This window comes from Pseudocercospora fijiensis (genome assembly GCF_000340215.1).
Source record: "Pseudocercospora fijiensis CIRAD86 unplaced genomic scaffold MYCFIscaffold_2, whole genome shotgun sequence".
Taxonomy (NCBI): domain Eukaryota; kingdom Fungi; phylum Ascomycota; class Dothideomycetes; order Mycosphaerellales; family Mycosphaerellaceae; genus Pseudocercospora; species Pseudocercospora fijiensis.
In genome coordinates, this window is record NW_006921533.1 from 390,465 (window position 1) to 417,335 (window position 26,871).

The following is a 26,871-nucleotide window of genomic DNA, read 5'->3' on the forward strand; positions in this document are numbered from 1 at the left end:
CCTTCCCCTATGTGAGAGCTCTTCGTGTTCAACGTGTTGGACTTTGCAGATGCTATCTTCCCCTAGTATCAGCGGTCGTAGCAACAGAGCATCCGCGGAAGGATCGCTTATGCCGGCCGTGCATCGAGTCATCGACCCTGTATCAAAATTGCAACAAGCCATGTCAATGCTCGTCTGGAATGGTACTTACGCGAGCATCTGTCAGCAAGCAACAACTAGTAATCTTAACCAGCAACAAATGGTAATCTTAGCCGGCAACACCTAGTAATCTCGGCCGGCAACAACTTGAGAATGATCTGAGATTATGCGCCAAGGCTACAGAGGCTCTTGGGCATAGACTGCCATATACAGGAGCTTGCGACGAGAGTTATAGCAGGTGTCTAGAGCGAGTGCGAAATAACGATCAGAATTCTGCCTTAGGTTGTGTAGGAGGCTAGGCGAGGGTTCAATTGTTAAAGGGCGCTCTCTTACAAAATCTAGCTCGGCCTCTAATTGGTGGAAATCAAAAAGAAACGTTACGTGCCGAGCTACTAATCCTACTATTAGTAGTTCTAGAAATCAAAAACACAAATTACGTGCCGAATGCGATAATATCATAATACAACGACGACAGCAAATACGGCGGCGGCACAATGTATAGCAGCGACAGAATGCACGGCGGCGACAGAATAATAATGCACGGCGACACAATGGTAATACTTCAGAGCCACGCGACAATTCGCACTCTTCGCTAGACTATATAGGCAAGTTCCACTGGCTCTGAGAATATCCTTGTAATGCATACCTACTGTCCCCAAGGTTCTAGAACTATCGCAAGCTATAGACGGACTTTTGTTGTCCCCTTTCACCTAATCGAGGTAGAGCTTCTGCGATCTGTCAGCTTCTACCATCTAGCTTCTGCGATCTGGGCACAACAAGACACGGTAACCCCCACTATTGATATACAGTATCAACTAGCATAAGCTCGGCAGTTAGTTCAAAAAAAAGATCATCGCTAGATATTGTCATATTGATCGATCTTGATCGATCAAGGCTAGGTTACAGAGACAACGTGGAAATCACGACAGTGTCTGGACGTATCGGAAGGCTACCAATTTCTCCCTATTCTGGGCTGGCAAGGGCCTAGGCCAATTGACACCTCGGCTTGACTGTTACGCTGTTATATTCTAGCCCTTCGATTCGTGTATACGCTGTATGCTGCGCTTGCCGGGTGGTGAGCCGAACTTCCGGCCTGGTGAGTTCACCAGCATCCTTCACTGCAACTAACTAGGCTGCGACGTTCGACAATACGACGCGGACTTCGCGGACATTCACTTCCAGCCTGGAAAGCTGCAGGGGGGCCACACCGGCACATCTCGAAGCTTCGGAACCTAGCTAACACGGCTGGTCTACCAGTTGTTCACCCCGTACATTACATCATCCTCGAGTGGTAGCAATGCATTGGTGTTCGAGTCGACATTCGTCCTACGCCTACAGGTCTCGAAATGTATACTTCACCATTCGAATCGACCGTCAATTGCTCTTCGAAACAGAATAGTAATGACGGAAAACGAGTTAAGTAGCTATAGACAGACCATCGAGTTGAATTATTATACATATAAACTCAGGAGACAAAAAAACAGGGCGTGATATCTTAGAACTCGTCTCGCAAACCAGCCTTCCTCTTTTAGGCAGTGCAAGATATTTGAAACCCTTGATATAGTGAAGTTGAGCATGCTAACTCGTGGAGCTGTATACATACATATATATAGCTCTCTCTATCTCTCTCTTCCTCTCTTCCTTTCGTTCTATAACAACAATATATCATCCTTTACGATTGCAAAGCCCAAGCACAACACAAGCAAAAACACAAGATGCAGAACTTCTCGATCACCCTCCTCCTCACTCTCCTAGTAGCCTCCTTTACTAGCAATATCTTCGGTCTTGCTGCTTGCGGAGAGGCCGCTCCAAACTGCTGCGGTAGTGGGTAAGTAGTATACCTCAGGAAGACGCACTGTAGTCGAGATCGTTCGTAAATTTACTAATGAGCCATCAGTTCATGCTCGTGCCATGCTTATAAGTGTTCTCAGCTAAGCCTTCCGTCCTGCAGCGGCTGCTAGGTATGAATTTTTGATCCGCAGCGTCTAGGCAGTGCTGACCAACTCTAGACTCGGCATCGTTCTATGAACAAATTTTTGTCGTACTATGGCAGGAACACACGGATTGGAGTTTAGGAGGCTCGTGGCCAACTGAATGAGTCCTTACAGCTAACGGACGCTTCCGTTTGCCGAGTGGTTATTCTCGGTATTGTGCTTACCTGGGAGGATGCTAAGGAAATGGGGAGCAGGAAGATTGATGATGTGAATCTCTTTTCTGTATTTAGGAACGACGAGATGCACTTGTTGCATCGAGGCGCTCAACTGTGATTGAAATTAAACCAACCCTTCGTTCTCCTGAGACCGCATGACTCCATTCATTCATTCATTCATTCGATCATACCTCGATGCAGCTCCCTTGCGTGCGGGAGACGCTTTGCTCTCATCTACCTCCTTGCAAGGAGGAAAGCTGTAGCAAATTCCCTGGTCAAAACTCTTTACACGAAGCACTTTCGCCAGTGATGATGTGAGACGATACCATGAGAGCCGTCTTTACTTCCGGCCGAAGACAACCCTCACCTGTGGTCGACGGCATTTGCCGCCCTCCTGCCTCGCACCTGGCTGTCGTCGCAGTGTTCGAGATTGCTGTTCGACGCTCTGCCTCGCTGTCGTCGTAGTTTACTGCTTCAATCACCTCCTCGGTGCTTAACATTGTCCTCAGGTCGCTCGTTGATGCCTTGTGGATCATCTTGTCACAATCTCGTTCGTCCCAGCAGAACCAAACAATGTACTTCACGTTCTGCTGTCTCTGGCAACACTGACAAAGTGGGCTCGGACGGTCGAGGGGCCTCTCTTCTCGCCAATTCGTCGTTGAGGCTAATATGTTCCGTCAAAGCTCATCGTAACGGACAGACGTCACCCTCAGAAGATCCTGCTCGAGCTCTGTCTCCACTCAGACCTCCAGCGGAAGGCATAAGAGGCTCCGTTGGAGCCGTTCTTGCAAAACAGGCACCTACGGAGCGTCTGAAAGGAGTCGAGGGAGATCAGAAGAGTCCAGATAACAACACAGTCAAGCCGGACACGCGCGACATCGACCAGCCTACGTCGGTGACTTGCGCAAGGCACAGGAAGAGCAGAAGGAGATGGATGTAACATTACACCGTTCGACGCTCTCCTCTCCTCATCGTCCAATCGATCCTGTCAGCTACCTCCTTCTCGAGCTCTTCTTGTAGACTTCCTTTCACCCTCCACCTTCCACTGTAACTTCCATCTCCATTTGACGTTTGACGTCAACTTTAGCGTCGATCGGCACTTTCGGGATCTTCTGCATATACCTAGTCTAGTGTGTAGAAGGAGTGGGCGCAAGGAGTTTAGTGTCGATGGCGTGGATGTCCGATATTGAACCGAATGGTTGGACGGAAAGAGCTGAGCCTACCTATCTGCCACGCTAAGAAGCACGCTGAGAATGGTTGGAAAGAGCCCATCTACCACAGAAAAAAGCTCCTTGCGCTCAAAACAGCAAGGGACTAGCTGGAATAGAGATGGCCTGGCAGCTTACACACACACGTTTTTCAACCAGGCTCGAGCCTTCGATGGATCGAGATGTGGCAGGAATACAACTCGTAGGCCTTGTGACTTACCCTTCGATGGAGGATCAAGATTTGGCAAAAATACATGGCGTACACCTTACGACTTTCCCTCAGAAGTCCTGTCGATCCATCCAGACACAGACAGCTTCCATCCACCTTCGATATCTCATCTTGAATCCTTCACATTCACAGTAGGTAGCATATATCATTCACATCGCCAAACTACACATCGCTAAAGCACACATCCCCATCGCAAAACTCACTCCCTCAAACCCCCACCCACCCATCACTCCCCCTCCCCAAAAGGCCCAAAACCCCCACCCCACCCCTCTCAACAACAAACTCCTCCAACGGACTAGGGATCGCCCTTTCATCCGCAAAACTTTTAAAACTCTCCCAATTCACACAACGTCTTTGATGCCGCGTAAATCCATGCAAACCAGTCGGAGCTTCGGCGTCCCAGACCACCGTATTCAACGTAAGGTCTGGTTTACACATGAGACCTTGGCGGAGGACTGAGAGGCAGTGTTCTGGAATAGAAGAGCGAAGGTTAGGATTAAGATGAGGGTGTATGAGGGTATGATATGAGGAGGGTGGTTGGATGTGTGGAGGCTTACTTACCCCAATGTGGAAGCGTCAAACGACCAGAGTTCAAGAGGTCGGGGTAATGGGATTGATGGTGCATTTGGTATATACGTTTCTAGACGAATGACCAACTATCATTAGCCTTTAACTTCTATGGAAGGGTGATTGTGTTGATGAGGTATTTACCAAACAATGCAGTTGATGGAAAACTTCAAAATATCCCACATAACCCTCGGAATTTTTTAATTTGACGGAGGTTTTGTTCATGGTTTGCATTTCGCGTTTGGAGATTTCGACCATGCTTGGTGCGAGGAGGTTAGACCATGCTTCATCGACTTCCCGTCGAGGTAAACCCAGGAACGGACTGTCTTTTGGTTCGAGATCGAGGGTTCGGAGTTCGTGTTTGATGATGGAGTGGGCAGGAGCTGTGAGGTCACACGGATGTCAGTTGAAGTCGAGGAATTCCGATATGATATGTTCTAGTTCTACTCACAGTATGGGTCTTCGACTTCATCTCCGGCCAAGGGTACATGTACTTTGCTTGTTGAGCTTGGAACTTCGCTATAGGTATTGAGAACGAAGAGTCCGACATTGGCAGCGATGAATGCCGCGTGGATAACGAAGAGGATGTAGTGGAATGTGCTCGAGTTGGTCCATGTTCGTCGTTTCGGAGGGTTTTGCGGAACGTATTGCTCGTCGACGGGTTCAAGAAAAGGTTTCTCTTCATCGTGCTTGGTAGTCGCCATGATTGTTGATGAGGAGTAGCAGTAATTGATCGATTGATGATTGACTCGTGCAATACTCTGGTCTGGACAACAACGTGGGTGGTACAAGATCATATGCAATGCACTCGTGGCTCTTAGGATACTTGCTCCTCCATGAGTTTCCAACTATACCTTGGCCATCCTCTTGTGACGCCAACGGATCTGCTCCAACAATACATGCAGGGCACACCATTTGGCAAACCGTATAATACCTAAAGCGCTAGGATACGCTACGCCGGCAAGTTCCTGCCGCAGCGGACTCGGTGAGATATAGAAGTCCGCGCCGTAGTATACGTGACTATAGAAAACGTGATCTCGTCGTCGCTACGCGTCGTAGTTGCTAGGTCGACCGTAGTAGCAGTAAGAGTAGTAGTGCGATTTCCGCTAGTATACTAAAGGTCGATAGTAAGAGGTCGTACGGTCGCAATTTAATAGATTTCGCACTGTTTTAAAAGACTTTAACGACCCCGCATTCTCTACTAATAGATACTAGGTATATTACTAGAAATATAGCTAAAGTTTGTTAGCAAAACAGCGGTATAGCTAAATCTAAGGTATTATTTATGTTGTAGTAGAAATATATATAGAAGTATTACTTATAGACTATAGACTTAATAGATCTGTATAGTAGGCGCGCCTATTAATACCCTAGTAGTATATAATACTATAGTTGTCGTAGAACAAGCCTATAGGCAGAGGTGCGAGCTAGTACTACTACTGCTACTATTAGTTAGAGGGCAGCGCAATACTATATAGAATACTAGGCGCGATTTAAGTCGCGTTTCTATACAAATTTATATAGACATTCGCGTTAACTAGCGCTAGCGGCGTTCGCTAAGGTATTGTCGCGTTCTCTATCGCAATCTTAGGCTCCTACCTCGCGTTCTTACTCTTCCTCTTACTACTACTACTACCCTACGCCCTCCGCTTATTCTTACTCTTGCCGACTATCGCGTCTACGGCGGTCGCGTTAATAGTAATATTTTAGTTAATAATCGGACGGCAGAAGGACAATAGTATTTCTAGAGGTATAGGAAGTTGTAATAGTATAGGATTCGCGCGCGCGGTAAGGTTAATCTTAGCGCCGGTCGTAGTATTATTATAGTCGTCTACTAACAGCGATAAGGCGCGTTATCTTAACTCGCCGCTAATATTGTAGACAAGACTAATAAAGTTGTTAATAACGCGGTCGCGACGAGGACTATCGAGCGGCTTACCTTTAGTAGTTAGTCGCTCTTTAATCTTATATAGCAGTTGTCGCATATTATTATAAAGCTTACAGAATTGAAGCTAGTAAGTAGGTACGGTCGTATAGTCGCAATTTGAGGGCGCGGTTAGCGTACGAAGGTTATTATAACAGTTAAGTCTACCGTCGTTAAATATAGCTATCTAGCGGTCGTAATTACATGTCTTAATTAGCCTGTATTCTATTGCTTTATAAGCGGACTAAATATAGCGATAAAGGACACTATTTTAACGGAAGAATTTGTAGTCGCAGGTTAGGTCGTCGGATATAGGCTTCTACTTATAATATACCTCCGGATCTTCGGCGTAGTTAATCTTAGCGCTAATTACCTACTAAAGCTTCTACGGAAGTCGTAGAAAGAAGTAGGCAATCTCGTTACTATCGGTTGTCCGTAGATAGACCTTCGTACGCGCTACGAAGGCATCGTTATCGGCTCGAAGGTCGTATTTAGCTAACTTCTTAATCACTCGCATTGCCGTCCCTTTAAGTATATAATCGCGCTTTATAATAGCCTTAAACTCGCCGTATTTAAGCACTAAATGCTAGCCTTCGAGCTAGTTAGTATTTAATATCTGTTCGACGACGGTAGGCGCGCTAGAGACAGCGCAACGATAGTGCTTACAAATTAGCGCTATATTGTCTTCAAGCTCTTTCTATAAATAGCGGAGGTCTAACTAATAGTCGTCGTCGTCGCTCTCTAGTACGAGGGTGCTATCTTTACGCGTAGCGCGTAGAAGACTCGCCCTTACTAAATTAAGTAACTCGAGAGCGCCTTTACGGCTTCTTCTCGAGAAGGCGAAGGCATATAGGTACCGCTTCGTATCTGTATATTTCTCGCTCTTAAATCGCTTATCTAACGTCCGTTTAATATATATATAGTAAAGAAGGTACTTTATAGTAGGAAACGCGATTGTAATAGTACGCTGCTCTGCCGCCGAGTCGTCTATAAGGAAGAAGATTACTATCTAACTATAGTCGTTTAGATTAGTAGCATCGACCGTCTAGGCTTGTATTTGCTTTAGCGCCGCGGCGACAATATTACCGTCGTTAGTCTTCGTAAGGAAGAACGCGACCTATCGTAGAGAGCCGTATTTGTCGCGTACTATAAGGGTATAGAGCTACTAGCCTAGATAGTTAGAATTATGCGTCGCGTCTATCTGCACTAAAACACGACTACGTAAAATTCCTAAGCTATATTTTAATACAAATACGAGTATAGTAGTATTAGCTAGTAACTGGCCCTATATACCTAGGCTGAGTTTTAAGCCTATATAAGAGGCCTCCTTCTGCATTGTAGATAGAGCACTAACCTCGTATAGCACATTGTTTATATTACACTTCCATAATGCCTATATTGTAGGGCTCTAGTTATTAGCCTAAGCAACCGTCTTGTTATCCTATTATACTAAACATAGCTGCCTATATTGCTATAGGTTATATTACCCTCGGTAGCCTATACTATTACTATAGGTAGTAGTAGTGGTTTTGGTTTCCGTCCTTTATTAGAGCCGAAGGTAGGGCCATCTCTTTATATCTAATAGGTTCGGGTATGTTAAAGGTAGTCTCTAGGCACGAATAGCTATAACTAAAGCGAGGGCACGATAAGAGCCTACGATACGGACGATACCGAAGTATCTTAAGGGGCTATTACGACAAGCAGAGAAACCTCTTAACGAGGGCATTACTTTGACCCCGAAAAGCTACAAACCCTTAGGACTGTTACAGCTTAGGGCCTAGTCTATAGCTATAGCTAGCTTCTAAGGACTCGGCTCCGGGTCGAAGACCTATTTAGCACCGCTTGCTCGAGATAAGCCCCGCCTAAGGAGGAGATAGACTAATTACCTATCGGCCTTGCTTGGTTTGCTAAGACTATTAATTAATAGCAAATACGGATTGTAGGTCGGATAGCCGGGGAGTCCCCTATTAATCGGGTAGGGCGTTCCTAGATTCGCAGCCTCGCTTAGACAGTACTTAGCCTTCTACTAGAAAAAGAAGGCTACCGCCCCCCCCGCCTAGCTAAAGGAGATACGAGCTAGTTTCTAGGATCTAGGTATAAATAGAGATTGCAGTCTCTCCCTCCGAGCGGCTTTTGTCTAAAATCTACTAAACTAAGCTCCTAGAGGTAGTTAAGCGACCCCTAGGAGGCTAAATCCTAATGCTACCCTAGGGGTAATACTAGGAGAAACAGCCTAATATACTACTCTCTCGCATAGCAATATCACAATAAACTAAACAGACTAAAGTTACTAAAAACATATTTATATAGCATTCTATTTCAACTTTATATAGCATTCTATTTCAACTTTATATAGTATTCTATTTCAACTATTTTATAACAATCGAATAAGCTCTAGCTCTAGCGAAAACGAACATCGAGAATTAGCGGAATCCTCTAAATCCGAAAACGCCCCTAATCCTATTAACGAAGAAATTAGGCGGCGACTAGTTAATATAAGTAAGCCTCCTACGCCCTCTACGCTAGAGGCGCTCTATACTGTCCTTATAAAAATAATAGAGAAGCAAACTAAGCTTCTCCGTTAAAACAAGCGTCGCCCGCTAGAGCTAGGGAGTAGGGCAAATCCCCTATTCGAAGGGTAGAACGCTATAGCATATGTTAAGCGCTTTAAGGAAGGCTTAGTTAATTACGAGCTTAATAGAGAATCCGACTAGTACAAGATTCGGTCCTTTACGAGGACTACCTCCTCTAAGCTTTACCGAACCCTTAAAACCCTAGTTAGCTACCTAGAAAAGGACGACAAGTCTAATACTAACTAGGAGACCTTTAAGATAGCCTTTATAAGGGAGTATCGGGAGCGCGATAGCCGTCGTATTAAAGGCAGTCGTACGTAGCTCGAGTCCCTCTGCTTAGTAAGGCGCACTAAGGATAACGACCTAAAGGGGTATATCCGCGAGTTTGTCGAGTTAGCGGATAGCATCGAACAGAGTAACCTCGAAAACTCTTAGAGAACAAGGCTGCTCCTCTAAGGGTTGCTATAGCCTATAGCTTAGCGTATCTTCCGTCGCTATAAGCTTAGCGAGGCCGATCCTAAGAGCTTTAGGAAGTACAAAGAGGTCCTAGTGTATGTTAAGGCCGATATTAATAGCATAGCCGATACGAGGAAGTTCATCTACGGCGAAGACCGGAATAACCTAGCGTAGGTTAGGAAAGAAGCCTTAGTAAGCAAGGGACCTAAGTTCCTTCCTAAATCGTAAAGTAGTCCTAAGACCGTAACTCCTACTGTTACTAAGCACTCTTAAGATGTCGCGGACTTGGCTAAATCCCTAGCCTAGCTAAACCTGAATACGAAAGCATTATAGCGAGTTAGGGAGGTTATTAATGCTACTATACTAGGCGATATACTACTAGTCTACTAGGTTTCAGATCCTAACTACCCTAAAGCACCTTTAGTAGATGTCTACGCTATGCGGAAGATCTATTCTAACTTAGATAGCAAGTGCTAGATATATAGCGGGTTTAAGTATGTCTAATCGTCCTACCCTATCTAGAAAGAGCTTCTTAAAAGGAAGCTTATTATGCAAGTGAATAGCCGATTCTACTATATAGACACCGGCGACAAGATTGATTTCGAATAGGATCGGAGAGCCCCGAAGCTGCCTTAGCTAAAGACCCTTCTAGAAAAGAAGTATAGCGGCAAGATCGAGTTTAAGGACACTAGGAATAGTACCCTCGCCGCTATTACTAAACGAGAAACTTAGAAGGTTAGGGTAAAACAGGTTAAGGAGCGAAGCAGTAACGGTACTACTAAGCCTATTAAAGTCAACTTTGTTTCTTAGGATCCGGACGCAGTTACTAATGTTTACGCGGTTACTAAGAATAGTGTAGATGTCTACGCTGCTATACGGTCTTAGACCTAGTCCTAAAACAAGGGCAAGAGCCCTTAGAACCCTACTCGCCCTAGTACGGTAGCCCCTACTAGGGTACTAAAGAATAAGGCGGCCGACAAGGCTAAGCAATAGCGAGAGTTAACCGCTAAAACTAAGACTCTCTAGATAGCTACGGACCGCGCTACCCGATCTAGCACCGTACCTAGCACCCTACCTATAGAAAGCCTAGTCGTCCTAGAGACTCTAGAGGTCGATATAGAGGATATTACTACCGACATTAGTAGTACCCTAGGCCTAGCTAACCTACCTGCCTACAAACGGAAGTTATCCGACCTAAAGAGCTTTCGCTTTAATAGGTACATAAAAAAGTATAGTACTAGCCTAGCTAACTCCTTAGACACAAAGGCAAACGCTCTCTTCTAGGCTTTATAGTTCCTAGACCTTAAATCTAATGTATCTATAGGAGAGCTACTAGTATACGGTTTGCCTACTAACCTATTCTAGAGCCGAATCCCTAACGATGCTATCTTTATAAAAGACCTCGCTACCCTCCGAAGGAAACAGGGACGAGAAGACTATATCGACGTCTCTTCCCTATAGTTCCTTCCTAAATTTTCAGATACCTAAGAGTTAGTAGAAGGCGAATCGGTAACCTACGAGAACTAAGAGACTATCGATAATGCTAACGAAGAGGGAGTTAAGGAGATAGGCCGAGGGGATAGTAATAATCCCGACCCTACTCTAGTTTTAGTCTCTATTAAGGCTGTCCGGTTTACTAGCTAACAAATCGGTCGAGTAGGACCTCCTCGACCTAAGGAACTTTATTCTATCCCTAATAATATAGACCTTTCCGCAGTTACCCGTTCCTTCGCCGTCGTTCCCGCTATCTATATTCAAGTTACTATCGGGAGCTATAGTTAATAGATACTAGCAATGCTTAATAATAGTTCGGAGTCACTTATTATAAGTAAGCGTTAGGCTAAACAACTTAGGCTACTAATAAACAGAGATATTTCCCTAGGTATATAGGGAGTGAATAGAGAGGTTGCGCTAGTAGGTGCTTGCTATAATATTATAGTAGACGCCTTCGGCATATGCTTTTCCTTTACCTTCTAGATCGCCGCCGACCTAAACACGCTAATTATTCTAGGTCGGCTATAGTCTCGCATAACTCGTAGTATCTAGCGCAACTGCGACGATAGTTCCTAGGAGGGAACTATTACTAACTAGAAGGGCAACCGAGTCGTATTTACTAGTTATATCGGCAACACTAGCTACAAGTCCTACGAGGATATCCTTGCTACTTCTAGACGGTCTTCGGGAAACGCTATAGCGCGGTTATAAGACCGGCAATCTGCGCTATAAGTTAGTATAGCTTAAATAGGTTATTTCTAGAAGTGCGCCGCTCCGTACATTAAGGCAAGTTTCTAGGTTCTATACTAAGAAGACGAGTGCTCGAAGCGATAGCGAGTATAATATAACGACTACCTATACCTACTATACGAGTTAAGGTAATAATACTATCTTATACGTCGTCGCTAGAGGCATTACTACCGGACGCGGGTCTACCCGAACTAACTAATTAGAGCGCGAGTCTAATGCTACCCTAGGGGTATTATTACGAATCTAACGTTTTCGCCGGCGTTATAAATTAGGACTACTAGTTGCATACCTATCGACTTAAGGAAACTTCTAAAGAGGTTTACGCGCTGTTTTGTTACGCTAATCTCTAGGCCTAGCGACAAAGGGAGAGAGCTCGGGTTCGACAATCGATTAGTATACATACCCTATATAAGAGGGTAGCTAACAAGATTAAGCCCGTAAAGGGCAGCGTATATATTACCGATAGGTCTAATCCTAGCGGGAATCCTAACTAGCGATAAAAGTGCCTTAATTAGGAGGCGACACTACTACCTAGGGATAGTCCGTACGATTAGAAGTATATTACTAAAAAGTTTTCTACTATCCCTAGGGGGTTAAGGCTAATAGAGGAGAGGCTTGCGAAAATCAAACCTAGTATCGAGCTTTCGGATCGTAAACTAGATTTACTATACGAGCTTCTATACAATCGCGAGGCCGTATTAGCATATAACTTTACTTACCTAGGTAGAATAAATCCGGAGGTTGCGCCTCCGTAGAAGATCCGAACGATCGAGTATAAGCCTTAGGCCTACCTAGGTTTTAAGCTAAACCTAAGCCTACGAGGTATAGTTAAGGATATAATACGACAGCGTGTAAAGGCTAGCACCTTAGAACCTTCCTATGCCTCGTATCGCAATCTATACTTCCTAGTTTAGAAGAAGACAGCTCCTAGGGAACTAAAGAAGTACCGCCTAATTAACGCTATATAAAAGTTTAATACGGTTACGATTAGAGATACTAACCTTCCTCCGGAGACTAATAGGTTCTCGGAAGCCTTTGCTAACTGTGTTGTAGCCTTACTAGTTAACGTTTTCTCGGGCTACGACCAAATTCCTCTCTACCCTAACAGCCGGGACCTTACTAGTTTCGAGACACCTCTTAGGCTATATAGACAAACTACCCTTCCCTAAGGGGCAACCAACTCCGTAGCCTAGTTCGTTCGCATTATAAACTAAGTCCTCGCGGCCTATATCTCCTATATAGCGATGCCTTTCCTCGACGATATCGGTATTAAGGGCCCTAAAACCAGGTACGATAATAAAGAAGTAGAGCCTAGCATCCGTAGGTTCTTTCTCGAACACATTTAGAACCTCGATAGTGTCCTCTACGACCTAGAGCGAGCTAACCTAACGGTATATAGGGAGAAGCTTTAGCTCCTATACAAACGAATAAACATTATCGGGTTTGTAACTAATAAGAACAGCCGCTATCCTAATAATGCACGGGTCCTAAAGATAGTGTCCTAGCCGGATCCTACCTATTAGAAGGATGTCCGAACCTAGCTTAGAGTAGTCTCCTACTTCCGTATCTAGGTCGAGAACTTTATATTAGTATACAAGCCCTTATACGCCTTACTTAAGAAGGATGCTAAATTCGAATAGACCTCTGTTTACTAAGCGGCTAAGGACACGGTAACTAAGGCGCTCGTTAGCGTACCTATACTAACATCTATTGACTACTTAGAGGGTGCGGGTTTGATAATTGTTGCTATCGACTCGAGCGGGGAAGGCTATAGCGAGATACTAATATAGTGTAACCGTAAGGAGCTATCCTTGCGTTATCCTATTAGGTACGACTCCGGACTATAGAAACCGATCGAGGCCCGATACGATACTAGTAAGCGAGAATGCCTTAGAGTCTATAAGGCTCTTAAGAAGTTCCGACTATAGCTCTTTAGTATATTCTTTCGTCTAGAAATCGATGCTTAGACGCTAGTCTATTAGCTTAACCGTATAGCCTCCGACCTACTAAACTCTACGATAGCTCGGTAGGTTGCCTAGATCTATTTGTTTAACTTCGACGTCTTCTACGTTCCTAGTAAGAAGCATACTAGACCGGATAGCCTTTCTAGAAGGCCCGCTATAGAAGAGGATATCGCCGAGATAATAGAAGAAGAGGATGTCGATACGGTAATTAACCGTACCTTCTTCGCTACCTTCTATATTAATGCTATACTAGCGATTACTAGGCCTACTGCTAACGACTAACCTAGCGACTAATCTAGTAACTAGCCCGACGAGAGCCCTACTACTAACGGTAACGACTAGACTAAAGCTAAGGCGGATAAACTAGAGAGGGATGATATCCTTAATAGGGTCTACTCCGACGACTCCTATTATATCGCCTACTTCCTAACCTATACGAAGAAAGCGCCTGCTCTATTAAAGAGTTAATACCGTCGGGTTATTCGCTATTCTCGACGATTCCTAGTTAAAGATCGAATCCTTTAGCGACAAACGATAGTTAATATACCTCTCTAGCGTATTATTAACGACCTAGCAGCCCGATAAGAGATCCTTCGTTCCGTTTACGATAAGCTCGGCTACCGGGCGGCGGAGGGTACCTTCGATGTCCTTCGTCGGTGCTACTAGTAGGACGGCGTATAGGCTAATGTCTCCCGTTACTATAAGAGCTGTCCTAAGTGCAATTTTAGGAATAGCTACCGACGTCTAGGAGAGCTACGTATTCCTATAGCCTAATTAGTCGGGGAGCGATAGTACGGCGATAGTGTCTATCTTAGCCGCAATAATAGCTTATATATTATTCGAGAGGGTCTTTCTCGATAGCCGGAGGCCTATTATTTCTATAAGGGCTGCGGCGCTATTAATGCTCGTAATATAGCTACCTTCCTATTTAAAGATCTGTTTTGCCGCTAGGGAACACCTTACGAGATTATCTTAGACAACGCTACGAACAATATAGCTAAAGAAGTTTAAGCGCTACTTATTTCGTATAGGGCGAAAAACGTTCGTATCTCCCTATACTATCCCTAGTCGAATGCTATTGTTAAGCGTAGCTATCGGTCTTTAATCGATGCCCTATCTAAGATAACTAATAGAGGGGACAGGTCCGTTCCTATTTCTACCCGCGTTCTAGCCCTTCTCTAGGCGGATCGAACTACTATTATCGACACGACTAGACTTACGCTAGTAGAGCTTATAATTAAGAGGGACGCCGTTCTTCCTATTAAGTTGTCCTATCGCACGTATAGCGTTTACGATTAGGGGTCTGTTCGTACTAGGGCAGATCTCCTTGCCCTACGCGCTAAGGCTCTTAAGGATATAACGACTACTTCTTAGGAGGGACTTGCTCGATAACGTCGCCTTCGTAAGGAGGCTAAGTAGTATTTCGACGACTATAATACTATTAACTAGGAGCCTCTAAAGGTTAGCGATATAGTCCTCCTATACCGGTCGGAGCTAGAATATAGTTACTCCTATAAGCTAGCCTTTAAATAGAAAGGGCCTTATAGAGTATAGGAGGTCCTTTACGATAGTTCTACGTACCGACTTTAGGAACTTAATAGTGCTACCTTAAAGCACTCGCACCCCCGGGCTAACCTAAAGAAGGTCGTCGAGTTAAGAGAGCCTACCTATCCTCCCTCGACCGAGGAGGAAGTTAATACCTCTATAGACCCTCTACCGACCTTAGATACCTATCGAGAGGAGGATCCTACCGCGATTATAGATCCTATTCTGCCCGACAACTATACGTATCTCTAGATACATCTTAGTAAGCTATTAGGAATAACTTATAAACAAAGGGAGGGTTATATACGTATTAATTACGCGTAGAGTATTTCCGATATTAATTCCGATAGTAAACTAGACTTCTAGCTATCTAACTCTAACTCCGAGGAGGAGCTCGACTAGTCTAGCGACGAAGACCGCCTAGAATTATAGCTAGATCCCGAGACTAAATGATTGCTTATCTTTCCCTACCTCTACTACGTTGTTTTCCTTGCCTTCTCCGCGCTATTAATATAGTACCGCCCTATAGCTTTAGTCCTTACTACTTGTTCCTACGGATATTAATGCTTATAGTTATTGCCCTCTTTTGCTTTTGCTTTGTCTATTGTATTGCTCTTTTACCTTCGATTAATATTGCTATAACTTTATTCCTTTGCTTTTGTTTTTCCTTAGATAGAACTATACGAGGCGTGTTTTCCTAATAATACCCCGGGGGTAGTATTAGGAAGATAGCCGAACCTAACCCCTCTACCCTTCTAGGACTACTTCCCTCTAGATTCCTAGACTCTAGCAACCTTCCTTAAGTAATAACGACAATAAGATACTCTACTAGAGGATGTTCCTGCCCTAATTAGTACTAGCTACGTAGGATACTAAGAAAGGGAGGATCCCTCTCCCTTCCTAGCCCTTAGATAGATACAGCAACCTAGGCCTATAGCCTCTAAGAATAGGGACCTTAGGCTATTAAGCTTAGTGTTTAGAAGAAGGAAGAAGGTAAACGTATAGACTACCTTTACGTGCTTGCTAATATAAAAGGTAATGCTGCATCTATAACGGTAGTGCTATAGGCTAACGCATCGGCGAATTAGCTACGCTAGGCCTAGGCGGCTTGCTCCTCGTCGCCGAGCATCTCTAGAGAAAAGCTAATACTACCCCGGGGGTGTTATTAGTCCCGCTAGCTTTACTACTATAGATTTCTACTAAGCACTCGAACTAACTAGTTATATTTCGAGTGCGCGAGAGTCTACGATAGCTAAAGGTTAATAAAGGCGCGCAGTCGCTACTAGCAATTAGCTAGATCGATTGTCAAACTTTAGCCTGCCCTAATAACAAAGAGGTCTCGTATATAGCTTTACTTTTATATACAGCCGTTATCCGTTTGCTTTACCGGCGCGGAATATATAGACTACGTTACCTTCGTACTATATTTAAAGCGAGCTTCCTAAGCTCCTTCTTCTACTCGATTACTAACTAACTCGCTACTACCTAACTACCCCCCCTTCTATCCGAACCCTTTAATTATTATTATTAAGCAACGAATACACTTATAAACTTGTTTACAACCTACTTCCGCTTCGGTCGACTATATCTTCCGGCGCCCCGAATCCGCTAGGCGCTAGTAGTAGCAACGACCTACCTGCCCCTATTAACCTAAGCCTAGCCGTCCTAGTTCCGATCGAAGCCCTATCCGATAGCGCCTTAGCTGCTGCAACTAGCCTTAAGCACTGTTTCTAGATCGTTACCGCCCTTAAAGACCCTTAAGAGAAGATCTAGAACGCTCGTACCCTACTACGCGTTATTAATAGGAATATTAAGAAGGCTGCTGTCTTAGTTATATACGGTATAAATAACTTGCGTTAGTCTATCGGTAAGCGTATCTTCAAGCGCGAGGTTCTTAACGATATAGATATTAAACAAGCCTTTCCTATCGTCTATAGCCTCGAGACTGCCGGCACCTAGATTCGTTTACGCTTTAAGACCCTCGACTAGGCCTTCGAATATTAGGGAGGACTAAGCAGTCTTCCTAAGAGCCTTATTAACTTCGCCTATAGTAGACAAGAGCGTGCTAAGCAGGTTTCTTCGTTCGTTAATAAGTATAAGGTCCGTCGTTAAGGCGCCGAGCATCTTTCCTATACTATAATCTATTGTATATCTACCGCTAGCAAGAAGGTAGGCAAGTAGTTACTTAACCTGTCCTTTGCGCTTAACGACTTTACAATAGCCTACTAGAAGAAGCACTACGATGCGATTATCTAGGTCGATCTTAACGTATAGATAACTAAGGATCTACTAAAGGAGAAGGGCTATCGCATTAATAGTATAGGCTTTATTGTTAAAGGTTAAGAGGCGCCTATCGTTAATGTTCTTAAACGTAAGGCTCTTCGCCTAGAAACGGAGGCCGACACGGCTACTAGTCTCGCGCTCGCTACGGAGATATAGGCTAAGGATCGTCGCTCGACCCGTAACTATAAGGTCCCTTAAGAAGTTTAAGACGAGCGCGCTAAGGCCGAAGCAGCGCGTAAGAAGGCATTGTATACTCGCTAGGCCCTCTATAAGGCTACTAAGAAGTATAGCGCTCCTTCTAGTACCGACTATAGTACTAACTATAGTACTAACTATAGTAACTCGGATGTTAATATACTAGATGCACTACTAGAAGATGTCTCCTCCGAAGGCTCCTTTAGCGAGCGTAGAAATAGAGGCCTCTCGCCGATCCTATTAACTAAGAACATTTATAGTTCTTACAAGGGCGACTCTATCGCGCACCTTATTACCGATATCGATATAGTTCCTAAAGCCGTAATAGGCGAAGCTCCTACCGCCCTCTCTATCTATTAATAGCTCGACGACCTTAGCAAGCTAGGAGAAGAGCTGTTCTCTATATATGCTAACTATGTTAAGAAGGCCGCTAAGGTCTATAGTCTCTATGCTAGTGCTAAGGCGAGTGTCCTCGTCGGTCGCCTATTAAAGATTAGTCGCGAGGTTCCTAATTAAGACGCCTTCGCTGCCCTTAAGGCTAATTAGGCCTATACTAACTAGTTTCCTAGACGCCCTATTGCCGCCCCGATATCTCTAGGACTCTACGCGTTTAACCCTACTAGTACTATTACTCGCGCCCTTACGCTAACGGATCGCTAGAGCAAGTTCGTTACCGGTATTCTTAGCTAAGGCACCTCCTTCGATCGCTTTCGCTAGACTAGTAATACTATCTTCCCTTAAGTCTTTAGTTAGTTATAAGAGCCTCGTAGAGTATATCTTCCTTTCCTTATCGACCTAATATAGGAAGAGTTTAAGATATACCTTTAGTATATGCGTAATATGCCTAAGTCTAAGCAAGAAGGCCGCAATGCCCTTTAAACTTATAGTATAAGCAACCAAATCGTCCGCTAGTACCCTGCCCTATAGCTCTTAGCTGTCGCCCTTCGACCTAATTACGTATACGAGCTTATCTCCGTCCCTAAGCCTGCTAAGTTCTTTAAGGTTAGCGGTACTTACGAAAACTGTCCTTTTAAGGAGTCTGCTCGTCTCGGACAAGATATAGTTAAGCTCGTAGCTAGCGAGGGTGCTAGTTACCTACGTATTAAGGTCTGTCTTATGTCTAAGGATAAGACTAGCTACTCTACTATTATCGAAGGTATATATTAGCCCGAGGTCTTTGCGAACTAGGTTAAGAAGCTTAAGGCTCGTAGCCTAGTCCCGCTAAGCAAGATCGGCAAGCTTACTAATAAGCACCTTACCGGCGACGACCTCGACCGTATATTCGATAGTTAGCCTAATAGTAAGGGGCGCAAAGCGGAGTAGATCCTTAACCCTCTAAAGGAGTGCGAGGTCTCTATTTAGATGCTATATCTACTATATAGTAATCTAAAGACTAAGAGCAACCGTATATTAATTAACCTAGGCTACTCTCGCGTTATTAATAGCACTAAGGTTGAGGGTTACGAGAACTTAACAGTCTCCTAGGTTGCTAAAGCGTACCGCAATCTAACCGCCCTCCCGGCCTCTAACTCCTTCGTACTATTCGCTTTCCCTACGGCGATCTTAGTCAAAGGCCTCGGCTATATCTCCGACGCTCTAGTTAGTAGGATTCCTTAGTTAAGTTACGTTATTTAGAACGAAGTTAAACAGATCCTCTAGCTTAATAACGAGGGACTTAAGGAATATCTATATAATTAGGAGAATGCTACGACGGAAAAGGCTATTAACCTCCTCGTTAATCAAGCTTTCTACGAGGGATAGTACTTCGGTACTAACAGCTTTAACGTATACGGAGGAGATTTCGAGAGCCGACTAGTAGATAAGGTTATTGCTAGTAAGGATTACGGTATATTAAAGTAGCAGTAAGTTAGCGTAGTAGATTAGATGCTTAGGAAGTTGTTTTTATATATTGATAGAATCTAGGAACAATGCTACCCTAGGGGTATTATTACGGAGTCTCTAAAAGATAGCCTTAGCTAAGATGCCTAGGGTTACTGCATAACTGTTTGTTTTGAGCGCGCAATGTAAAGCGTATCTAGTTAGATACAAAGAAAGGGAGGGATATTAGCTAGTAACCGGCCCTATACACCTAGGCTAAGTTTTAAGCCTATATAAGAGGCCTCCTTCTATATTATAGATAGAGCACTAACCTCGTATAGTATATTGTTTATATTACACTTCTATAATGCCTATATTGTAAGGCTCTAGTTATTAGCCTAAGTAACCGTCTTGTTATCCTATTATGCTAAATATGGCTGCCTATATTACTATAGGTTATATTACCCTCGGTAGCCTATACTATTACTATAGGTAGTAGTAGTAGTTTTGGTTTCCGTCCTTTAGTAGTATCCTCGCCGTCGATCTGTCTTTTTACGTACACTTTAGCGCAAAAGAAGCCTTCTATTTAGTAGTATTAGCACGTTGTTTATATAATTAAAACAATAGAATTCTAGGAATTCTAGGAATTCCGGGGTTCGGGGATTCGAGCGGGGTTTGCCGACGGGCTAATCCGTATAAAGCGGAGATCCGTAGTTAGCTAAAACCGTGCCTCGGCTATGCGGAAGCTCCCGATTTCGAACTTCGAGTAGTAAATAATACTAACTTAGTAATGTAAACATACCTTTTTCGAGCTATTTCCGATACTCCGCTATCTATTACTCCTATATTAACGTGCTTCTACTAAGCCTACTATTCTTAAATACTTTGCGGTACTATCGGCCGCAGTTAATAACGTCGTCGCGCAATATTTGCTCGCCGCCGGTAGCTTAGAAGGTCTCGTACGCGACTTTATAGTCCTTGCTACGTATTCGATCCTATACTTAGTACGGCCGCTAGCTAGTATACACCTACTAACTAACCGCGTTCTAAAGAGCGCTATATAGGCGATATATATCTATTTTTTACAGGTAATAGCCCGGATAGTACTCGACTAGGCGCCGATTATTATAGAAGATAGTATAGCTAACTACTACGCGATTGCCGTCCGGTTTATCTTTATTCTCGAGCGCTATATTCTTATTAACGCGTATAGTTAGCGGATACGCTACGGCTTCTTCTATCTTCTTTTCCTTCTTCTTCTTATATCTACTATAGTGCTTCTACCTCTACTAATGCGCTTTAAAGCCAAATCGACACTTATATAATATATACTAGCGACTAAGTTTATCCGCTCGGCGCGCTATATATACCTAGAAGTTGTTAATATATAGCTAAATTATATTAAACTCCGCCGCTATTACGGTAAAGCCCTTCTCGCTATTATTATTGTTAGGGTCGTCTAGAATAGCTAACTACTTCTTACGTAGCGCTCTTAGATTAGTAGGCGCGCGTAGAATAGCATATCTATCTTCGATAACTATTACTTTAATACGCTTTCCGCGGCGACGAGGTATCGGCGCGCTATCGACTTTACTACTACTACTATTACTATCGACCTTACTACTACCGCTATTACTATCGACCTTACTACTACTACTATTACTACCTTCTTTATCGCGTTCTTTAGCGCCTTCTTTACTATAGCCGCTATCGACCTTACTACTACTACCGTTACTATCTTCCTCGTCGCGTTCTTTAGCGCCTTCTTTACTATAGCCGCTATTCTTACTATCTTCTAACGCCTAGTCCTTATTACTAGTATTTAGTAACTAAATATACTCGACCGAAGGAGGCTTTAACGCGTTATAGTTATTAACGAGATAGTCGATAATATCGTCGCGTTCCGCCGGATTTAATAGACTCGAAATAGATAGCCGCTCGGTCGTAGAAGCAACGATTAACGCGACTCTCGTAGTACTAGGTAGTAGCGGCGGCGGCGGCGGCGACAATAAGGTCTTAGAAGCTATAATATAATAGAGATAGTACTATTTTAATAAAAGCGAGTAAATACAAGGCGGCGACAATAATACCTCCTATAAAGCGTATACTACTACGAGCGATAGTAAGGGCAATAATATAGGAAATAATAAATAAACGCGTCTATGCGCCGGACGGCTATGGCAGTAGAAACTACTGCTCTGTGTCTTAGTTAGCGATATTCTATTTCGGGTTGACCTAGGGTAGCTGACTGCTAGCGCTTTAGGTATTATACTGGCAGGCCACCATTTTAGCAGCGACGATCTTCGCTGATCTTAGCAGAAGCCACATGCAAAGCTTAAAGAAGCTTATTATGTACCCACTTTCCCGCGAAGGAAGCAGATCCCCACCACAGCGAATCACAAGTTTCAAAACTGCCCGAACAATGTGTGCCTCGTTTCCGGCTCTCGCGGTGAAAATCTGAGGTCCGATATTGCAGATCCTTTCAGCTGCCTCACCAATTCGTGCCAGCCGCGGGCAACGGAGAACAGCAGCGTGGGATCGACATATATGTTCACCACTCAAGGCATGGAGCGGAAACTCTACAGTATTGCCATGAGGTGGGCTTTGCATGGTTACAGCGCTTGCGTGCTGCCAAGATACACCAGTAGACCGAGTAGGATCGCACATCGCAGCGAAGAGCACTCGAGCTTAGGACTACAATTCCAACATCTTGCCCACGTGGAGTTGCTATTCTCATTCATCCTCCCGCTCCTCTGTGTCTCAATCCAGGCCTTCAAATCTCTCTCAACTCAGCCTTTGATCGGATTGCCAAATCAAGATGGGTTATGTCAATCATGGCAGCGTGACTGCTGTTGGTATTGTGTTCCCAGTCTTGGGCTTGATAGCCCTGGCGACACGATTTTACGCACGAGTCAAGTACATGAACAGCAAGTTTGAGGTCGATGACATTCTCGTCGTGCCAGCAGCTCTGCTCACAATCGCTGGCGGTGTGGCGATGATTCTTGGGGCTCAGATGAGGTTCGTGGGAGGTCACACTCTCGATGAGACTCAGGAGGAATTCCTGCACACGATGGAGGAACGCCAGACGATGTTGGAAAAGGTGAGTCGAAATTCCTGCTGGCGTATGATATGAGTGCTGATCATCTCGACCTTAGTTCGAATATGCTTTCTGGATTGGACATGTCATGGCTATTGGATTCATCAAGCTTACTTTCCTGTTCTTCTTCCGACGCATCTTCAAGGGCCGTGGCTTCCGGACTGTATTCGACTATGTCAACTGGTCCCTCATTGGGCTTGTCACTGTCTGGACCGTCGCTTACGTGTCCTTGGAGATCTTCATGTGCGGTCTCAACTTCGACGCGGCCTGGACGACAGTCTATGCGCTCCGGCACTACTGTATGAACACTTTCGCTCTGTTGACATCTTGTGCAATTACCAGCTTTGCAATGGACCTTGCCTGTCTGGCGGTGCCAATGATTATGGTCAGCACTCTACGCATGTCGTTCAAGCGCAAGCTTCAAGCTTCCCTCGTGTTCGCACTAGCTATCTTGTGAGTGCTCGTGTGTTGCTTGGAAGCTCGACTGAAGCTGACTTTCTTTACCTAGCTCTGTGACTGCAGGTCTGCTGCGCATGATCGTCCTGATCCAGGTGCTCGAGAACAGCCTTTCATCTCCGATCATCGACCTCCTTGGCGAGAAGTTTGGAGTGGCTGACGACGAAGGGGTCATTTCACTCGTACTTTTCTGGACGTACGTTGAGATTGGCGTCGGCTTCCTGGTGGTGTGCTTGGTGGCGTGTGGAAGAGTGTTCGACGATGTCTCGACACCAGTCATTGCCAAGATCAAGTATGTCGCACGCTCAGTGGCGTCTCGGGGGTCCAGTGTGGCTTCCCACAAGAGTTCCAGCAAGTCGTCGACGTACTCCAACAGCTCGAATGGCAAAGAGAAAAGCAGCATTGTTGCGTCAACCAAAGTGGAGGTCCGATGTGAGAAGCGATCGGAGGCGGACATCTCGGCTGTTCCAGACTGGCTCATGGCGAGCAGAAGAGGCACTCTGGGTGACATTGGCATTGACATTGTGTGATGTGTTGAAGGCGGGCATGGTTGTTTTGAAAGTTTTTGATACCCCAACGCAGTTTTGACGTTACCAATGAGTGCTTGGAATGAGAACGAAGACCTGTTCGTCTTGCCGCCATGGACCTCGAGACCGGGTCAGCATTATCCAACGTACTAGCACGTAGTAAAGCCATAGCGCCAGACAAGACAGAATGTCGGTATAACAAGCCATCGCTTCCAGCATAGGGGTAGGTGTCGGTGCCATGCCATCGCTATTAGCTGCCGCATCTTCAGCGCCTTATTGATGCCATACCCAACGCCGGCGCTGGCAATGATTTCTGTGAGCGGCGAAGAAGGTGATGCACATTGGAAGAGATGGAGTGATTTTGGGGTGAGAAATGAGCGGCGTCACTGCCAAGCGAAACGTCTGAGGCTCCGCTCCCTTGTTTGCTTTGGAGCAGGGCTTGTGAGGACAGCGACACCTCTACCACGCCTCCTAAGACAATTTAACACATGCGCCGCCACCTCCACCTCCACCTTCCCTCCGACTTCTCACGATATCTTCTCAAGCACATCTCGCAGATGTCACACGTCAACGCCAACGTAGCCTCGGATCATGGACCAACCACTCCACCACCACCCCAACCTTGAACCGCAGCCAGTGCAACTACCAAAACCCTCGATCGCGACCTCCTTAGCAGGCACTGTACTCCTCATCTACCTGCTGAATCTCGTCCTTCAAACTTTCGATGCTCCAGTTCTGCCCTTCCAACAGATCATCTGGAATGCCATCGTCTACATTATTCCCACGCCACTGCTCCTCGATCCATCCCGGAGACAGGAGTTGAAGGCTAACGATATGCTTTCTCAGACACATGCCGCAAAGAGCGATGCTCTGCGTAGAATGCTGGGCCTCGGCGGACATGCCATTCTGCAGAGCCTGCCGCAAGCTGGAGTGGCCATCGGGCTTGGAAGCGTTGGCAGGAGACTGAGCATGGCCGTCAAGCCTGCAGTAACGAGTAATGCGCCTGCGGGACTTGGAAACTGGGACAACAGCTGCTATCAGAACAGCGTGCTTCAGGCGCTGGCGAGTCTGGGAGGCTTGAAAGATTGGCTACAGCGGACAGAACCACCGGAGAGCGATGCAGACAGCACAACGAACACAGCACTTCAGCGATTGCTTGAAAGGCTGAGAAACCAGCAGAATAATGGCCGACACATCTGGACACCCGCGAAACTGAAGAATATGAGCAGCTGGCAGCAGCAGGATGCGCAGGAGTATTTCTCCAAAATCATGGACGAGCTGGACAAGGAAGCAAAGCGTGCCATCGGAGCGCAAGAGGACAAACCGGGACTGGAGACGATTGTAAAGCGTGACAGGAACGGACAGGAGCAGGAGTCGAATGAGGCAGAAATGCAAGCAATGACGATGCGAAACCCACTGGAAGGCCTGGTAGCCCAGCGGGTGGCATGTACGAGCTGTGGCTTCTCGGAGGGATATTCAATGATCCCTTTCAATTGCCTCACAGTACCTCTCGGCTCGTCGTTTGCCTATGACTTGGAGGACTGCTTAGATGAGTACACCAAGAGCGAAGACATCGATGGTGTGGAGTGTCGGTGCTGCACGCTCATGCGCGCGGCAGAGAAATTGCAAAAGCTGATTGCAGCACCGCCGACACCGCTCAAAGTTCTCGCCACGCCTATCTTGGAGGCTCCAGTCAGCGATGCAGACAGCTCAGATCGCGCTGTGCAAACGCCTGCGACGTCTTTATCACCACAAATTATGGCCCTGCCACCGGAGCTTCGCACTCAGATAGTCGCGCGCTTGCAAGCAATCCAGCAAGCTCTGGATGAGGACGACTTTTCCGACAAGACTCTCAAGCAAGCCTGTGCTATCCCGGCCAAGGCATTCGTGAACGCCACAAAGTCGCGTGAAGCGGTCATCGGTCGCACGCCGCAAACATTGGTCATCCATATCAATCGGAGCGTGTTTGACGAGATGACCGGCGTGCAGAGGAAGAACTATGCACAAGTCCGATATCCAATGCTGCTAGATTTGCGACCTTGGATGCTGGAAATTGGGGATGCACCACCACAGTATGAGCTTACCGCAGTGATACAGCACTATGGACGACATGAAAACGGGCACTACATCTGTTATCGAAGACATCCAGAAGTGCCGTCTGAAATTGAGCCAGAAGGAGACTCCCCGAAGTGCGAAGAGAGATGGTGGCGTCTGAGCGACGAGGATGTCACGGCTGTCTCGGAGCAGGAAGTGCTCGATCAAAGTGGAGCATTCATGCTCTTCTACGAGCGACTGCCGCAGCACGGGCCGCCACAGCCTTTCAGTGAAAACATTGAAGAGGCTGCTGCGATACCACTGCCACCAGACGAGGCTGCCGATTGGGACATGATCAGCGTACAGCCATCGACCGAAGCGACGCCTTCATTGGTGACGTCTTCTACCCACTCTGTGGTCTCAGAGTCAGATGTCGACACGGAAATTGATGAACCAGACCCGGAGGCAGTGATACCAAGTGCTGGAAAGCTGCCTCCTCTCTCACAGCAGGCTCCGATCTTGAAGACTGCAGGCCCGGCGGTCATGGCGCTGCAGGATGATATGAAAGTAATGAATAGAATGATGAGAGTGTAATAGCGGTAGTGTAAGAGCAACGTCGCGTTCATGGTCACGAAGCGTTCGAACATCAAACAAAATCACAATACCCCGTGATGAGCTCTTTTGAATGTCAAACATGCCTTCACAATAGTGCGAACGTAACGTCCTCTCCTTGCTTCGCTTCACTTCACTACAACTCTATCCCACGTCGTCAAATGCCAACAAAAGTCCTTCGGGGCGGTTTATGATGATACGTGTAGAAGAGTCGGTGGAAGGATCAACCAACGGGAAATGTACTGAAAATGTCTGGTCGACTACAAAATGTAACGAGCAAAACGCTGCTGAAAGGATGGAAAGCCCTCCAAATCCGGGCAGAAACAAAGCGATATTTTCCTACGATCAAAGGAGACTGATGCGCCATTGTTGAAAACGCAGCAACATTGTCAGCTCTTGGTCCCCAAAAATTTCACTGAAAATCTTGTGGCATGCATGATTCTTCCGTCATTTTTTAAGAATGCTCGTTTTGCAGCATGTGGCGACGAATCCAAACCGATTCGTTTCGTGGGCCTGTACAGTCGTCAAACAAAGCAGAACCTGCTAGGCTCACATCACAAGGTATCCTCACTCCCTCGAGAACTCGTGCATCTGACCGGGACAGAAGAACAGATTTTGCATGTCAGATCATCTTGAAATTTCGACTGACTTCTTTCCTTCTCAAACGGAGCCAGGGTCGGCAAGAGAAGACGCAGTCAATCTCGATCGGCACTTCATCATGACTATGTTTGGAAGCTAGAGCGACTCGTGTTCGGCATCGATCAAATCGAAGACGATGAAAACTTATCACACGCGGTATGTCAGCCATGATCCGCTGGCGCTTCATGTGGAAGACATGTGTGCTGGTTTACG

General features: G+C 45.5%; 3 protein-coding genes across 3 annotated transcripts; 2 read left to right on the forward strand and 1 right to left on the reverse strand.

Moving 5' to 3' along the window:
* Window positions 1-632: 632 nt before the first annotated feature.
* MYCFIDRAFT_171247 (uncharacterized protein) lies at window positions 633-3,355 on the forward strand (the record flags this gene model as incomplete). The annotated part of the gene is made up of 26 exons (XM_007924778.1): window positions 633-692; window positions 765-946; window positions 988-1,051; window positions 1,087-1,150; window positions 1,219-1,234; window positions 1,271-1,278; window positions 1,321-1,426; window positions 1,453-1,511; window positions 1,538-1,625; window positions 1,657-1,673; window positions 1,703-1,723; window positions 1,825-1,892; window positions 1,941-1,962; window positions 2,000-2,059; window positions 2,090-2,121; window positions 2,148-2,207; window positions 2,238-2,339; window positions 2,392-2,401; window positions 2,438-2,546; window positions 2,583-2,656; window positions 2,709-2,742; window positions 2,797-2,871; window positions 2,902-2,913; window positions 2,951-3,182; window positions 3,209-3,274; window positions 3,308-3,355. 26 exons carry the CDS (start codon window positions 633-635, stop codon window positions 3,353-3,355), a joined length of 1,689 nt encoding a protein of 562 aa, XP_007922969.1.
* A 699-nt stretch (window positions 3,356-4,054) lies between these two features.
* On the reverse strand, window positions 4,055-4,657 carry MYCFIDRAFT_101959 (uncharacterized protein; the record flags this gene model as incomplete). Its single annotated transcript, XM_007924779.1, has 2 exons — window positions 4,055-4,276; window positions 4,436-4,657. Coding segments are annotated over 2 exons (444 nt in total), but the record flags the coding sequence as incomplete, so codon positions are not given.
* A 20,416-nt stretch (window positions 4,658-25,073) lies between these two features.
* MYCFIDRAFT_210200 (uncharacterized protein) lies at window positions 25,074-26,109 on the forward strand. Its single transcript, XM_007924780.1, has one exon. The coding sequence runs from the start codon at window positions 25,132-25,134 to the stop codon at window positions 25,999-26,001; it is 870 nt and encodes a 289-aa protein (XP_007922971.1). The 5' UTR covers window positions 25,074-25,131; the 3' UTR covers window positions 26,002-26,109.
* Window positions 26,110-26,871: the final 762 nt, after the last annotated feature.

Bases quoted from the DNA above. Each gene is read 5' to 3' on its own strand.
- MYCFIDRAFT_210200 (XM_007924780.1), top strand. From the start codon at position 25,132: ATGGCCCTGCCACCGGAGCTTCGCACTCAGATAGTCGCGCGCTTGCAA.